Source organism: Sparassis crispa (assembly GCF_003851025.1).
Source record: "Sparassis crispa DNA, contig_000005F, whole genome shotgun sequence".
Taxonomy (NCBI): Eukaryota; Fungi; Basidiomycota; class Agaricomycetes; order Polyporales; family Sparassidaceae; genus Sparassis; species Sparassis crispa.
In genome coordinates this window covers 59307-75358 of record NW_020939752.1, presented here as the reverse complement: position 1 = coordinate 75358, position 16052 = coordinate 59307, and the positions used below count along the sequence as shown (strand labels likewise).

General features: G+C 52.7%; 3 protein-coding genes across 3 annotated transcripts; 1 reads left to right on the top strand and 2 right to left on the bottom strand.

The window, feature by feature from the left end:
* Positions 1-2709: 2709 nt before the first annotated feature.
* Positions 2710-9050, top strand: SCP_0600330 (predicted protein; the record flags this gene model as incomplete). The annotated part of the gene is made up of 7 exons (XM_027759168.1): positions 2710-3331; positions 3384-4556; positions 4613-7377; positions 7429-7738; positions 7789-8343; positions 8394-8916; positions 8969-9050. The coding sequence occupies 7 exons, from the start codon at positions 2710-2712 to the stop codon at positions 9048-9050; spliced, it is 6030 nt and encodes a 2009-aa protein (XP_027614969.1).
* Positions 9051-9860: 810 nt separating this feature from the next.
* Positions 9861-11886, bottom strand: SCP_0600320 (Docosahexaenoic acid omega-hydroxylase CYP4F3; the record flags this gene model as incomplete). The annotated part of the gene is made up of 11 exons (XM_027759167.1): positions 9861-10107; positions 10164-10196; positions 10255-10488; positions 10541-10570; positions 10625-10822; positions 10891-10960; positions 11013-11263; positions 11331-11503; positions 11556-11653; positions 11700-11743; positions 11801-11886. The coding sequence occupies 11 exons, from the start codon at positions 11884-11886 to the stop codon at positions 9861-9863; spliced, it is 1464 nt and encodes a 487-aa protein (XP_027614968.1).
* Positions 11887-12756: 870 nt separating this feature from the next.
* SCP_0600310 (hypothetical protein) lies at positions 12757-12984 on the bottom strand (the record flags this gene model as incomplete). The annotated part of the gene is made up of 1 exon (XM_027759166.1): positions 12757-12984. The coding sequence occupies one exon, from the start codon at positions 12982-12984 to the stop codon at positions 12757-12759; it is 228 nt and encodes a 75-aa protein (XP_027614967.1).
* Between the last annotated feature and the right edge of the window lie 3068 nt (positions 12985-16052).

Here is a 16052-nt window from a genome sequence, read left to right as displayed (position 1 = left end):
TGGTCTTCATTCGAAGTTTGAATTATTTGCTTTCTGAGGTTTTTTCGGTGTAATATTAAATATCCTGACTGGACCACCGACTTAGCTGGAGGAGTCGGGATGACATTCCCAGGTCTTGCCAACGTGGTGAATTCATGTGCGGTCAACTGTACTTTCAGAGTCGTCGCTCGAATCGCCTCACTTTTCCACCCTTCCTCGGGCTGAAATCGTGCGGAAGAGCTGAGGGAGGGCAGCTGAATTCTACACCATCAGCGTGACCTTCGCTCGACCTTTGGATTACCTCCCTTCCAGGCTTTTTTACGAGCGCAAGGGATGCCACTGTACCTCTATCTTTAAGGGTGCAGGCGTTGAACATCAAGTATTTGCGCGGAATTTTGGATTTTCGGTGTGCACGATTCGCATGCATTCTCCCGTAGGCGCCCTGCTCTGTTTATGCATGGGGAAGTGGATCACTGATTTTTATCAATGCGTAGTAGAACAACCACAGCGCTTTCCCCCAAATCTCGACCGTAAGTGGGGGCTTGGTTCGAGGGGTGAGAGACTGGCCTTCTTCACAGATCCCTTGGTGCCCTGCATTTCTGATCCCTGTCGCCTTGCGATCGGGAGTTCTTCTGAGTGCCGGGATGTAACGACTTTGGCTGATGTCTGCGTCAGACTGGAGACTGTCTCCTCATATTTGGCGCTTGTTCTGCGGCATCGCATCGCGTCTTGAAGCCTATAGTGCTTGGGTTATCACCATGTCGCGTCAACTTTCAGCATTTCCCTGTCTCTTCAAGGCTTCCTTTCATCTAGGAGGGCGATTCGACGATGAAGCAGAGCGGGTGTATGCGTGTCGGTCGCTCCTTTCTGGATCGCCTTCAGTCTTCCACGTCGGATTGTCATTCTTGCAAATGGTCTGCAAGAGGCGTACGGTCCTTCGTCGTGGTGGGGGGGTGCTCCCACGTACTAGGCAGGCAAGCGCTATGTATAAGCAGGTTTCGGTGGGAACGCGAGGCGTTTCATGCGTCGCTCACAAAGTGGGTATACGCGCGTCGGTCGCTCCTTTCTGGAACATGTTCATTTTTTGCCCCACATCGTTGTTCCAGAGACGCACGCGGTGGACGAACGCGTCTAGTAACTTCGGCAGGTGAGCATTACGTGCCGTGCAGGACGCGAGGCACGTCAGTCGGTCAGTGATAACAAACAAGACTTATAGAACCTTGTCACTTGTGGTTGTGGAGCTTGGTGTTCGAAGTTGCAGCGCATGTGGCGAAGTTAATGTAGCGCATATAGTCGAGTAATAGAGCAGATTCCCGCAGATGTATGAGTTCAAGACACTTGGCACGTCACCTGTCAACAACCTGCGCGGCGAAAGTACAGCTCAGAGACCGCGAGTCTCTTCTTCCTTCCATCTATTGCCTTCCACCAGAATCTCCAACCGAGTCCCTGCAGCACAAAGAGTGACCACAACTTGGGCTGTCGGAGTTCCGGTCATTATATACGGATAAGTGCCCGTGCCCTTTCCTTACTCCAAAGTCTCAAACGCCAGTCCTTTTCAAGCTTCAACACTTACTACTGAATTGTGAACACAAACATACGAAAAATGACCAAATTTGAAGAACAGGTAGGTTTGCTGTCCTTTGTCTGACGAGCAACTTTCCAAATTTATCCGGATAAAACTATGTCTTGCTAGGCTTCAAAACCGTGGTGCGCTGGTATGTGCAGGTATAAACATTGTCCCAACCTCCTCACTTCCAAAAGCAATTCCTGCATCGATAGGGTCTTCAAGATGACACCCTTGCGCTCCATCTTATACAAACCGTGCACTTAGTCCACGATCGGTACAGACACATGTCACGACGCTGTAAAGTAAGATTTGGAGGGTGGCGCAGGTTGCGTCTGTGCCATCACAGATTTATAACGTACTTTCAGGTGGCACTTTTGCATGATTTCTGAGTGAGTACTCACATTTTGCAACCTCGCACTTACTTCCGAACGTCGTTCCCACGGAATTTTATGGAATCAGACCATAGCGAGCCAGCAGACAGCTTGTTAGTCAATTAAAACTGGCTCTCGTCTTCCCTAGGTGGGAAATTTGTTCACGCGCGACGTGAAAGGTAAGACCTCGATATCTCCAGTGTTCGCGCGCTTGATTGACGCGATCACGAGATGGGGAGATGCGACGCGCGACACGCGTTATTTGGAGGTGTGTTGCCGAGGGCGCCCACAGATCCAAACACCTCGTGTTGCTCGATGTTGAACTTCCTGGCGCACGGCGCTTCCGTGCTCTCTGCCCCTCTCAGCGCATACGCACAAAGTGAATCTGCCGGCAAGAACCTCTCGGTTCTCGTTTCCTGATCACTCGGAGCGGTGGAGGTGTCCGGTTGGCAAAGTGAACTTGCGGGAGTGCAAGGTGTGTGTGCTTGTCTCTGTTCGTCTGTCGCGCTGACCGTCGGGCGCAGTGGTGAGTAGCCAACAGAAGAGAAAGCATCAAATCAAGATTGAAAGTAACGATTCTGACGAGTCTACGAGCAAGTTCGCCTGCACGACACGTTCAAATCACCCCAGAAGTTTTACGAAGACGTTTCACGACTGCATTTCTTCAAATTTCACTCTGTATTAACGACCTCACGCGACTTTTCACGCAAATTTTTTGATTTCTCTTATTCTGATTTATCAACGACGTTTCACGCTGTCTATATTGACGAGCACGCTACGAAGACTCGCGAAATGCGCAGCACACTGCCTCTCTTGTCTCGCACGCAGCCCGCCGCGCCTTCGACAGCTACACCTCCACAGCCCGTGCCCACCATCCGCCTGATCTCCGCTACCCCGTCCATGACAGCCGATGCGAGCACGTCCTTCTCCGCCGTCGCACCATTCGCATCGTCTCCTCTTGCCCCGCGGGCCGACTCAGAGGCCCCGCGGAAGCGGCTCGTCCCGAAGAAGTCCAAATTGGGGCTGCTCGGGAGCGGGAAGACGAAAGAGAGGGTGAACAAAGACTTGTCGGACGTCGTGCGTCGCATCGGCGGGACGACGTCCACGGGGCGGAGCGGGTTCGAGATCTACGTGGACCACAATGAGGACCCGGAGATCGGGGAGATCGTAGTGGTGAAGAAGAAGAAGTCGCGGCTGGGCCTGGACGGCATGACCTGGGGCGCGTTGGGCGAGGTGACGAACATCCCGGCAGCGAAGGAGCAGAAACCTAAGCCCGCGCCCGTGGAGAATTTGCTGAAGGTGAAGGGGGACGAGAATCAGAAGTGGTGGAGCATCGGAAGGGGGCGCAAAGACTCGAAGGAGAAGGCAAAGGCAAAGGAGAGCGAACGCCAGAAATCGCAAGTCCGTTCTAAGAGTAGGCTCCACGTTTTCTGCATGTCTTGAATTACTTACTGATCTTTTCGCAGCACCAGAGCCCTTGAATTCCCTCGACACGCGTGCGCAGTTCAATTCGTTGGACTCGGGCATCGTGCTGTCGAGTTCTGCGAGTCAGGAACGTCTGCGACAGCCTTCACCGACGTCGATCCCATCGCGTGCTCCATCTCCGCTGACGGCGGGAGCCACGCTCTCCGCTGTCCCATCAGACCCCTCCCGCACCACAAATGGTCTCCTTGCACCAGAGCCCCCTGCAAGCGGTTCCATCGCGCTCCGCGCCATCCGGTCAATGCGGTCCCTGGCACGCATGGCAAGTTGGGCACAATTAACCAATACAAATAATGACATTAACGAAGCAGCTCGCGCGACCGCGCCGAGCAAGACGAAGGCGAAGGAGAAAGAGAAGGAAGCGAAGGAGAAAGGAGAGGGTAAGAAAAAGAAGAAAAAAGAAAAAGAGAAAGAAGCGAAGAAGAAGACGATCCGGTCATCGGGTAGCAGTTTCGAGGCGGGCGCGTTGAGTGCGCAAGAAAGCCCCCGGACTGTCAAGCAGGAGAGCCCGGTCAGAACTCTCAGACATACGAAGCAGAGTGTGCTTGGTCTCGGTTTGCCTTCGACGCTCAGGATGTCGACCGTTCGTCAAGTCTCTACGGCATCATCTTCCTGTGCGGCTCAGCCACCGGCATCGAACCGTCTGTCGGTGGACTCGGCACATCTCATTCTCAACGCGAACGGCCGGCCATCTTCGGTCCTATCAAGTGGGTCGTCTCTGTGCCCTCCATCCACAATTTCAGGCGGATCGGTGATATCAGGCCGTTCGGGTCGCTCCTCGTCAAGCTCGGTCGTATCGGTTCGCTGGGACGAGGAGTGCATTCGCTCTTCTAAAGAGTTGCAGCGGAAGGAGAGAAGGAGCCGGCGAGAACAGGAGGGGGGGAATACCAGGCGCGAATCCCGCAAGACATCCGATGCAAGGAAGCGCACCCCCATTTCAGAAATTTTCCCAGAGATGCAGATAGAACGACCCGTGCCGATATCTCCTCCTCGGTCTATGCGCCAGCCACCTATGGTCACGGTAGAGGAAGCTACTGCCGACGGCCATTCGGAAGCATCCCTGACTCCTGTGAAACGCGCTCGTCCCCGGCCCATGTCTGAACAACTATTGGGTAAGGCAAGGCCTCAGGCTGTTTGCGAAAGCCAAGAAGGCGATGGTGGGGTCTTCGTTTGCACACTCGCAACTACATAATTAATTTGCCGTGACTTCTAGGAGTTCTGTCCATCCTTGACGCCGTGACAAATGACCTTGCGTCGCTCATCAACCGGTTGGACCTAGAAGCAACGCCGAGTAGCACCAGCAACATTTCCCCTCTCAGACAGACTCCACGTGCGATTGCTGGCGACGATAGTCCTCTCAGGAAACGAACAATTCGTGACAGTCCTCTTAAGGCTGAGCTTCGCGAGAGCACAGCATCCATCAGCTCGCTCCGCCCATATGCTTGTACCCAGGAAACAGCGAACCAGAAATCTGTTGTTAAGCAAATGATCGGCCAGTCGATTGCCCCTTGGTCTACTTTCGACTGGCATGTCTCACCTAGGAAGGAGCCTACGAGGACCGTTGCGAAAGCTCGTCCAACACACAAGCGCACGTTGACACCTTCACCCGCCGTTGAGCCTCCGGTGTTCCAGCCGCTGCGACCTGCGAAGGTGAAGACCACGAACGCGCTTGTCACATCTCCGTCTCCAGTGGCTACGACGCCTCTTCTCAACTGCGCTGAGCCCGGGGAGCCGTCGTCTGGAACCTTTGGGCTGAGGTCGTCCAAGCACAAGTTGAGAGCATCCGTGGATAGTCCAACTGCCTCGCCGACGCCCGTGTTTAAGCGAACCACTGGATTGCACAGGAAGTCGTCTTCTCTGCTTGCCGTCAAGAGCAAACAGAGTCACCACGGCCTTGGGAACTCCGGCATTCCTATCTCACCTGAAGCCAGGATGGGCTTGGGTCTGGCGGGAACTATGGGGGGATCTGGGTCTACTGAACCTCCCGTTGACCCAGAGGATCCGGACTCCGATATTCCCGACGAACTACAGGTCATCTTGTCCGGACAATCTGACGAAGAGGGTGAGCGCTGTCTGGACGACACGTTGTCTTTCCGCCGTGTCTCTTGCCCAACTTCCCCGCGCGAGGTGCCGCTTCCTTTGCCCGAGGTTCCCCAGCTATCAGAATCGGTCGAGACTGTCGAGGCGGTCGAGGTGGTCGCCGATGCACCTGTCTTCTGCGCACAACTGCTCGATGAGGACGCGAACGAAGCAGACATCGACGATGGCGGCAATGGTTCGTCAGAGGATGACACAAACAAATCTTTCGATTTCACTGGTGAGTTGCAGAAGCTGAACGAGTCCGGTGGATCGGACAGGCGCAGTTTCGTGGAGCAGCTGGAAAATGCATTCCGAACTCCCGCTAGAATCGAGCTCGGCTACGGCCTTGGCGAGCATTTGGGTCTGAACCACAACTTCCTGGCTGTACCGCCTGTACCAGCATTGCCATCTGCCTTCCGTCACAGTCCTGCAGAAGATGTTGCTCCCCGAAGTGTTTCTCAGCCGGGGGTCGAACTCTCTCTCGACGAAGAAGTTCCTGGCGGCCTCGCATACGGAGATTCAATGGTATCCGCAGAGGCTCAGTTCTCCATAGACCATGCCGAGGATCACTGCAGAGCGTATCCAGAGCTGAGGAAGTCCATTTCTATGCGCTCCAAGGCATCTGATGGACAGCTCAATGTTGATTTCAAGTTTGGTGGCAAGCCTGATATTCCAGACACACTTGAAGAGAGATCTGAGAGGCCGTTGACCCTGTCGGACATCATCCCTCCCCCGGAGGTAGCTTACTGTCTCTCACAGACTTCGCTCATCGAAGAAGACAGTTCAGTGCTCAAGTCAATCATGGCCCAAGCCTCAGATTTGCCGCCTCCCGTGCCGCGCCCTGTTCCCCGTATGCGACTGGATTCGGATTCCAGCTCCAAGCGCCATGCACGAGATGCTGTTCTTGTCTCCAGATCTGCCGACTCTCAGCCTGCTCACTCGAGAAACCCTTCTGACGCTAGCTTTGTTGGCTTTGATTCCTTTGATGAGATTAGGCGCGGCTTCGAATTTGGTCCCGATCGACCAACATTCTATCCTCCTCCTGGTGCAGTGTCTCGACCTACGCATGGCAGAGGCGAGTCAGTGTTCAGTATCGCGTCTGTCTCGTCGTACGGTGCAGCCCTCAACTCTGGTGCATTGGATCCTTTCGGTTTCGGCCCCAGCCGACCCCCATCCGAAGTGTCTATGTCTGTTTCGATGTCCATGTCTGTCGATGACACCTTCTCTTTCATGCACAGAGGTCGCAACCGCCCACGGGTGGACAGCGATGCTTCGAGTTTCTACTTCCACGCCCCTGGTCCCGCTCAAGCATCTCTTCCCTGCCGGCGTGGGCATCGTCGTCACGAATCCGCGTTGTCTGTGGCCTCAAATGCCCCACCGGTAAGCCTGTACAATCGCAGTTTCGGCGTGCACAAGCGGAACGACTCCAACACTAGTGCCAGCTCCATGGCACAGTCTTACGCCGTCCACGGGGCTAATGGAGGACGGGCTGCATGGGCTCGGCACCATCGTCAAGACGCTTCGGTCGACTCACAGTTCAGTGACTTCTCGGCACAACGCCTAGGTCGTCCGGGTTTGGGTGACAAGATGTTTGACAACGACTACGGTATGCCTCTGTCAGCAATCTCTGCTTCGCCACCTGGAAGTGTTGCCGAGGATAAGCTTTCCAGACGTGCGTCTTGGGATTCGGTATTGGATGGCGGTAAGCGATCTTCCATGGATGACTCGCTCTTCGAGAAAGTCGAGGACAGGACGTCCATGTCCTCTGATTCAGTGTTTGGCTACGACGGTCGTTATGCCTACGCAAGAGAGTTGCCACTCAGTCAGTTCCGTCCATTGTCAGTGATGAGTGAGGTGAGCACACACAGCCCGCGCAAGGAAGATGATACTATGGTCACTGTAAGTCTGTTCTATTTCAACCTCGTTTTTCTCTGCTAATAGATCTCATAGATGTTGGACGGTGATCATATTCGTCGTCGATCGCTTTCCTCAATGATCGAAGCATCTCCTTGCACCCGAGTGGAGAGGAGGAAACCTGCCGTTGGCCACGTTCGTCCAGCTGCCCCCTTGTTCGAACCCATTGAGTCTCCTCTGGTTGATTCGCCTAAAGTCAGGCTGGCGGAGAAACCATCTATAGCATCTACGTCGTCATATCAGTTCGGCGGGGAGCGCATGATTATGGCTCGTAAGGGGCTCTTGGAAAGACAGAGCCTCGAAGACAGCGCTCTAATCGCTCAAGGAGAGGATCTGCTGGAATCATGTGAGTATCACCAGTCGTGTGTTTCTGTCATCTCGCTAACAAGGACATAGTGCGCTCTCGGAGTATGTTCAGTCGCCCTGACCCTGCTTCCCGGTCTCGCTCAAGCACCTGCACTTCCTCAGGTGCCGAGACGCCTCCACTGTCCCTCTCAGACGGCTCTTCTCAGTCCAGCGGATCACAATCTAGCATCGATCTCAGCCATTTGAGCACCCTTCTTTCCACTGCCACCCATCCGAGCAGTGGCGTCGCGAGGGTCAGGGCTCGAGCTAGGGCGCGCGGCACCGGTCATCGTCGTCGGATTTCACAAGCACGAGCTTCCCGATCATCGGTCTACGAGACTATCCTGGAAGAGGCATCGGTGGCAGGATCTCCCTCGCCTGCCAAGTCTCTCGCTCTTTCAAGTATTATGAGCATGTCTCCTGGCCCCGTAGGTGACTCGATCATTGTCGTTGATGGTGACAACGATTCCATCAGCAAGTGGGACGATGAACGCGGCATCGTGACATTACGAAAGTACTATGCTCTCAGAGACGAGGCTCATGACACAGTCACAGAGAGCAAGCGAACCTGGTCGGATACTCCGTTTTCAGTCTTCGCGGTGCAATGTATGTTCACTGTGCTGTCACTGTACTGTTTGCTGATGCCTGTGTGACAGCTTTCCGGCCTCCCAACAATCGAGGAGGCATGCAAGCGATGTTGGAACATTCCCAGAAGAACTATGGATCGCTTCCGTCTGAGCTTCGGCTACACCGCATTCGATCGCGTACATCTTCGAGAGCATCACCTTATCCCCTTCGTAGTGTTCGCTCTTCCGTGTCACCTTCCATGTCACCGGAACAGTCCTGGCCATCGAGTGCGGAGCTCCATGTTGAGCTTAGTGCCCCCAAGGAACTCCTGCCTCCCGTGCCACCAGTGCCGTCGGTGCTCCGGGAAGTGCACGTCGATGCCAATACGATGTCCCCGCCTCCCGCCATTCAACCTCCAAAGCCGTTCACGCCCTTTGCAATTGACTTCGACACATCGAAGATGGGCAAGAGCAATCTTGGTCTTCCTGCTCATCCACGGCCGAGAGTCACCTCAAGTGCTCGTCGAACGGCTCTAGGTTGGTCCAAGCGCAGCACAGGGAAGTCCAGTTCCAACGACCAGAAGGAGAACATCAGTCAATCAATGGTGATCACGTAAGTAAACCCTTTCGATGTTCCTCTTCTGCAAACTTATCAGATCGTTCAGTCCGTCTGAGACGTTGAGAATCAATCGTCCTAGGCCCCGCGGCAGACCCATGTCTGCTCGTGTCCCAGTACCTACGGCATAATACTCAAACATCATTGTTACAGCCAACTCTTTTTCCGATCCTGCCAAAAGTTTCCTGTGGTCCCGATGCACTTTGACCTGGCCAACAAGGAAAAGGGTCGCCTTTATGATATGCTTATTGCCCTATGCTCCATCTCCGGCACGTTTACGAACACCTTCTCACGACATCAATGAACCATCCTCTCACCGTTCTTCTACTGCTTGCAGTTGCTGTCCCGTTTTTATTCCGTTTCTTGCTCACGAGTCCGGTACCAGGTGGCTCCACGAGCCCGAGTACTCATAACGCTGACGCCGCTCACCCTTGACGATCCACAATCGCAATCTGTCTTCGTTACGAGTTCCTTTACAACGTCCTCTCCCCTTTCACGATCGCACTCTTCTTGATATACATCAGTTTTTCTGTCTCCCTTGCCGCGGGAGCTTGCTCCTAAGGCGGGAGTTCTGTGTCTTTTGCCCATGGTAGAGACCTGATGAAAACAGCCCTCGAAATGTAACGAAGCAATGTATCGAATATCGTAGACCGAGAATCTGATGCATTGTACTATATTTCTGTGGGCTAAAGTCAATTCATCCTGACAGTGAGACTAGATAGATGTCGGAAGTCTAGCATCGTCGTCACAAATTTGCACCTCGATATTCAATCTTTCACTTTTCTGAGATTTGCGACAGGTGTTCGGTTTGATTTTCTGGCCGACATCTTGAATATGGATCACTCCTCTGTGTGACGTATCATATTTTACAGGACAGAGAGGACCTCGTGTATTGAGTCATGTTAGCTAATGCGAGACGTAAATAAATCGCGAACCAAGCCTCAAACATCGAACTTCTTGAACAACCCGACCTTGAGTGGCATCTCCGCCTTGACACTCTCCTTGCCGACAGTGGGATACCGCACTGGAGCCATGTTCCAAACAATCGGCTTCGCAGTCAGCTCAAACGTGAATTTCGGCACTAGGACCGCCAAAACGACCTCTCCAGGCGGGAACTCGTCAATCTTCCCTACACGGGAGAGCGGCATACAGTACTCACTCATCTCCATTTCGGAGAACTTGAAGCCACTGTCAAACATTTTCCGTCAACGGAAACGTTTAACACTTTCCGACTGTTTACTTACAGGCAGGCTCTGCTGCCGCCCAAAAACGTCATGCTGCGAAGCAAACATCTTCAGCTGCGTGCTAACTGTCTGTCGCGGTATCACCACTCACAGATTCGAGAAGACGCCAGGAATGCGCGCTTCAGTCACAGCGTTGGGAAGAGGCGAGAGCCACCGCTCAGGCTTCCACTCCAGGGCGTCCTCTCCCCAGAGCGCCTTATTGAGGTTGGATCCCACAACACCCACAAACACCTTAGTGCCCTCGGGAACCGGTATCTCGCTCATCATCTGGCCGTTAATACCCCGGATCGGCTCGGACAGTGGTAGCATCATGTCTTTCCGTGCTCTGTGAGGAGGATTTCAAAGATGTGGGCGAACATAATATGGACTCCACATACTGGCGATCCAGCATTGTTGCTGGCGGATGTCTTTGTGTACGGCCGCATAAGGAACATTCTGGTGTAGAAGGAGACCCGGCTTACACTCGCAACGTCTCTCGACACACTGCATCCAGATACGACAGCTGCATCAGCCGATCGTAGGAAAGTGGGGCATCACTCTGGCACGCCGTCAAGAGCTCTTGGCGCAGCTTGTCTTGAATGTCCTGATGCTGAGCGAGGAGGTGTAAGATTCGAGCCAGGGTGTTGGAGGTGGTGTCAGAAGCAGCGAAGATAAATGTCCTGAACAGCATTTGCTTGTTAGTATCGGCAAAAATGCAACCAGATGTAACATGGAAATTCAAACGCACGACATCTGAGCCACCAACTCTTCTTCTGGTAGTCTGTCCTCTTCCAATGTAGTCTCCATGTTCGCTTTGACTGCGGCCCCGATCAGTAAACTGACACACAGTTGAGACCGACTCGGATTTACTAAGGATACTCATGATGTCCTTGCCTTGGCCCACCTGACGCAAGACGGCCTCGTCACCCTCCTTCAGAGCAGCCTTTCTCGCGTCGAAGATATCCCGCGACCGCTGATCCATTGTATCGACAACATCCCTTAGCTTGCGCACCCGCCTGCTTGGGAGTATCTCCACCAGGCGTCTGCGAAACGCGGGCGTACCGATCTGTACGACGAAGGGGATGGCGAAACGGAGGACACCTAACTCGGTCAGAGTGGGCCTGGTTCACAGTATATGACCAGACATTTCAGTGTAAAAGCGTGGACGAGGGATGAAATGTCGCTCACAGGAGCATCTTCAGTGCATCGCCGAACGCATCGGCTTTATCCCTTACAAGAGGATCAAAGGAATAGCCAAGGCCACCCTGTCCGATCAATTCAAGTGCGGTGCGTCCCATCCATCCCAACATGTCGAGCTCTTGCGGCCCGTCCGCCACACGGGCACCCACCGCGCTGCCGAGCTATCGAGTTCAGAGATGAGCAAGAGATTACACGATACTAACAGTATTGCACCTTGTTAGCCACGTTATAGAAGATCGGCAGCATGTAGCGCATGTGCGCGATGGAAAAGACTGGGTTCAGCATCTTTCTCTGTGTGCGATGAGCTTCGCCTGCGAGTAATTTAGTTTGAAGTCTTAAATAAGCATGCCGACGTACCCAATGTCGATATTAAACTTGTGCCGAAGACAATTCGATTGAGGCTAAGCGAAAGTCAATTCCTGATACAAGCGATGGGATCAAAGTCTGATTTAACCCACCGCAGGAATGTAGGCGTCTCTTCATAGACATATTGATCCTTTACAATGATACTATGCAACGCCTTTGGATCGGACACATAAAGCATTGGGTTCTAGTCGTAGGGGTAATTATATGATTCATACCTAACACTGCATATTCACTTACACCAAGGAATCCCTTGAAGTTCACGACGGGCCCATAGTTCAGCGCCATGTCCAGCTGGAAGTCCCAGCTGTGCCGTTCCACAAATGCGGAGAGATTGCCTCATATTCCAGAAATTAGTGAACTCCTGCACTGACAACATCGGTGGGGAGCTCACCCGTCCAGAAACTTTTAGCTGGAGGTCCCGGCAGATTCTCCAAGTGGGACTTAGCAATATACCATCGCAAATAATTGCGCCAGAAAACCCATATGGCTCCACATATCAAGGCGCAGATGATTGTAGCAATAAACATCGAGATGAGCTCCTTTGCAGGACAAAGGCTTGACCTGGTCTTAAGATAGCGGTCTGACTGAGTCGCCACTTATATATTGATAGGCCTTCTCCTCGCATGATTGCTCGACTAACAGTACGGCGAGATTGGCCAAGATGTGTTGAGTCAACGACAGCAAGAGAAGGTGTGATGAGACAGCGATCATCTCGTAAACCCACCACGGGTGTTGCTAAAGAGCTATAGAATCAGGAGATAGCAGTCAATCGGTGTGAATTAAAGGCCAAGTCCGGCCATTTCTGGGTGAGCTTCCTGTGAGTACTACGGAGATGAAAAGGAACATACCGAAGTGACGTCTCAATGTCGTATCCTGTTATATTTAAATGCTGGAGCGCCAGCAATAAGTAAGCTGCAGAACATGGTTGTAGGTACAGCACGTACACTGGTGATAGTCGTTGGCTGATACGCGAAACAGAAATAAAGGCACGCCACATCTTGACGCCTATTGCGTAGTGAAGAAGTACAGCAGCGAATATGTGGGAAAGTTACTCGATGTGAACGGACACGGACACGGCGTAGATTTGGACAAAGTTGGTCGAGAGCATCACAGGTACATTGGATAGTCGCTCGGCGGTCGTGTTTCGTGCATACGGCATGATGGGGAGCGAGGAAGAGAGGTATGTTTCGGCTTTGCGGTAAGCCGGCAACAAAGCTCTCAGGCGGCAGAGTTTGTCGATGCCGTATTTGCCGTTCTTCAAGTCCAAGAGCCACATTTGTATGATTCCGAAAAGTTCTCTTTTGCAACTGGGAAGAGGGCAATGGAGGCAGAGATGTAAAATCCCTGGGTTACCAAGCCCGTTCATCTCCCGCTAGTATTCCAGTGGAGAAATTTCCGGCTACTGAATGCTTTGGACGGCGCTCCGGATTAGTCTCCTTGAACAGAGTAGACACTCTGCTTCAAGCTTCGTGCCTCGGGATATTCGTGTCTGATACTCCGGATGTCCTTGTAGATCTCTTCATCCCAGTTTGTCAACGAGTCTCCAATGCGGTGCTGAACGATGTTTAATTGATCTTCCACCAGGGAGGCTAAGTTTGTTCTCGCAGAGGTCTTGTCTCCTGATGTGGCGACAGACGCTCTGCCGACAACTTTCATGCTCATTGCCGCCAAACCGCGGACCGGGAGTCTATTCCCATTTGAGAGTGAAGCCAAGTACGTGTATTCGAAGGACAGTAAGACTTGTTAAGGCTGCACATTATAATGCTGTCCGAATATTACGACATCATCACGGATTTGAAGCTCTTCGTTCGCGTGATTCGCCGTTTGTTCGACTCGTCTCTGTCAGATTTTGGCTACGACCCTACAGTTACGCTCGCGCCCGGCCAGAAGTGTCATCAAGAAGAGTATCTGTCTCTCGGAGTCACCGTGAAATCAAAGGTGACAATGATGTGCGCGAGCCCACCAACCTGGTCATCTGTCTTGGCTGAGGTGAGAAGCGTACATCTGGAACGCAGCTGCCACGTTGAATCGAAAGCCTATCATATCGCTGATGAGTCGCCTGGCGATAAGTGATAGACAGGTGGGAGTATTATGTAGCCTGCAGAATTCACGAAAAGTGCAGCGTGCCCGACTTCAAGGAATAACGACGTTTGTCGCTGGAGGTGAGAGCTGGTACGCGCACCATGAAAGTTAGTGTAAGCGAAGTCGGCGATGTTCACGCAGTAGGGAACGATGCCGGAAGGTTTTGGTCGCCCACTGTGGGAGTACTGCAATGCTGGGGAATTCATTCGAGGTGGAGAGCCCTGGTGGGCGAATTCGCTAATTTGGTAGTCGCTTGAATGCTGTTCGCTGACGCACTCGGCAGGCCATCGACGACTTTCCGCATTGAGCATGCTGCCCGGAAACATCATTCCGGGGATCATTTTCCTCGGAGAATAATGACGTACATAGATGCAGACGACAATCCGCAGTGCCGGCAGTCGGAGCGATCGCGATCTGGAAGGCTTTTGGTCTTCGTGGCACCCCTCTGTGAAGCCGGGCGCGGATAACATTGCTGTGCGGTAGCCCGAATATACAGCCCCCGATGCTCAATCCGCTCCGGTTGAAGGTCTGAAATCATCAGCAGGTGCAAACACTTGTTGGTGTGCGGCCCGCGAAAGCGGCTGAAGTCGCTCAACGCGTCCGGCGAGACTCAACTGTTTGCCTCCCTCGCGTTAATATGCTGGATTTGCATGGAAAAAACATAATCCTGGGAGGATTGGGAGTCCGGAGCAAGAGTAGCGCTGGAGCGATTCCATGAGGTGTCAGACCTGACATATTTGACATACTATGATGAGCGGTTCGAGGCGTGTAAGTTCGTCTGAGATCCACTAAAAATGATGTTCCATGCTGGTCGCATTCAATCCGATTCAGGGAGGTAGGGCCGCAAAGTGACGACGGCTATATCGTATCTTACTTATCTCTTCGACCGTGGAAGAAGACGGCCGCCGGTCCATTTCGTTTCATGACAACAACATGGCTTCCGGACGTACAAGTCAGACTACATTCTAACTTTCAAGATACAACGACAGGAATTACTCACCCGGCCTGCGCGGCGCTGCCCTTCAAGTTAAGCGTGCGCTTCACGAACTTGTTCACCTTCGCTGAGGGAGCCTCTAAACTGCGACGCGTGGTAGAAAGGCTGGCTCCGAAGTTTGAGGGGAGCGTTTTCTGGACCCAGACTCACCCGTCCCTCTTCTCGTATCCTTCCAGTAAATGTTCATCGCTATACACGAACTCCCCACTTACGCCCTTGTTCAAAAGCAAGCAGAACGCATACACGACGATCAGGACGGTGCCAGAGTACGCGATGAAAGTTGCAGCGACGAAAAACGGCGATAGAGGGCTAGACAGGATGTCAACACCTTGTATGACGATCAGGACGATATGGATGGAAATTGCCCATGAATTCTCAACTGAAGGGTATAACTCGTCGAGTGGGCCAGAAGGCGTTGGTGTGAGGGGAAGGACTATTCAAGGGAAATCTGGAAGAGCATGATGTCAGCGTAAAGCAGATCGGTGGGGGATGCGGAGATAGTGAGCGACCTCGGACGAATAGCGGCATCGACTTGGGAAGAAACGATTTGGACCCACCGTCCATGGTTCAGCGTGGAGGTCCACCTGGCGAAGATGGAAGGTTAGAAAATCGCAATGTCATGATTAATGTACAAAGTATAAGGTTGAGGCACACGCGCAGAGCACGCATGTTCGTGAGGCCGGTCCGGGTTAGTGTGGGAGGTAGAATGGATGTGGCGCTCCTGAGATGACGCTGGAATGTATTGTAGAAACTTGAGCGCCAAAGCGAAATGGACTTTGAAGGGCTACACACATATCATACAAAGTCCTTCGAACGCAGCGGAGACTCCGAGATATATCGTGATAGAATGTACCATCTGGATGGAGGGAATTGCATGTCAGACGGCCGTGCAACATGAAAATATTAAACGCCCAGCCTCGCTACTGGGAGCTATGGGATAGAATAGCATTAACCAACACATCAGATTGTGACGGAGGGAAGCAGGAAGCACCATTCCGGTGGTTGTTTGATCCCGAATGAGATTAACTCACAATAATCTGCAACGTTCGTTCAAAAGAGCCAGGATCCAAAGCCAAATTTTCAACACGACGAAGGCCTTGCACAATAGCCTGGCAACCCGTGGGCCCACCAATTCATGGAATGCTGCTATGATGCAATGGCGATTGGCACCGGATGGTAGAAGCAATTCGATGATCCGCCGAGTTGCTTGTGATGCTCGATGAAAAGGCAGTGAGAGCGACTTGTGGGCACTCATAAACTGGGCGATT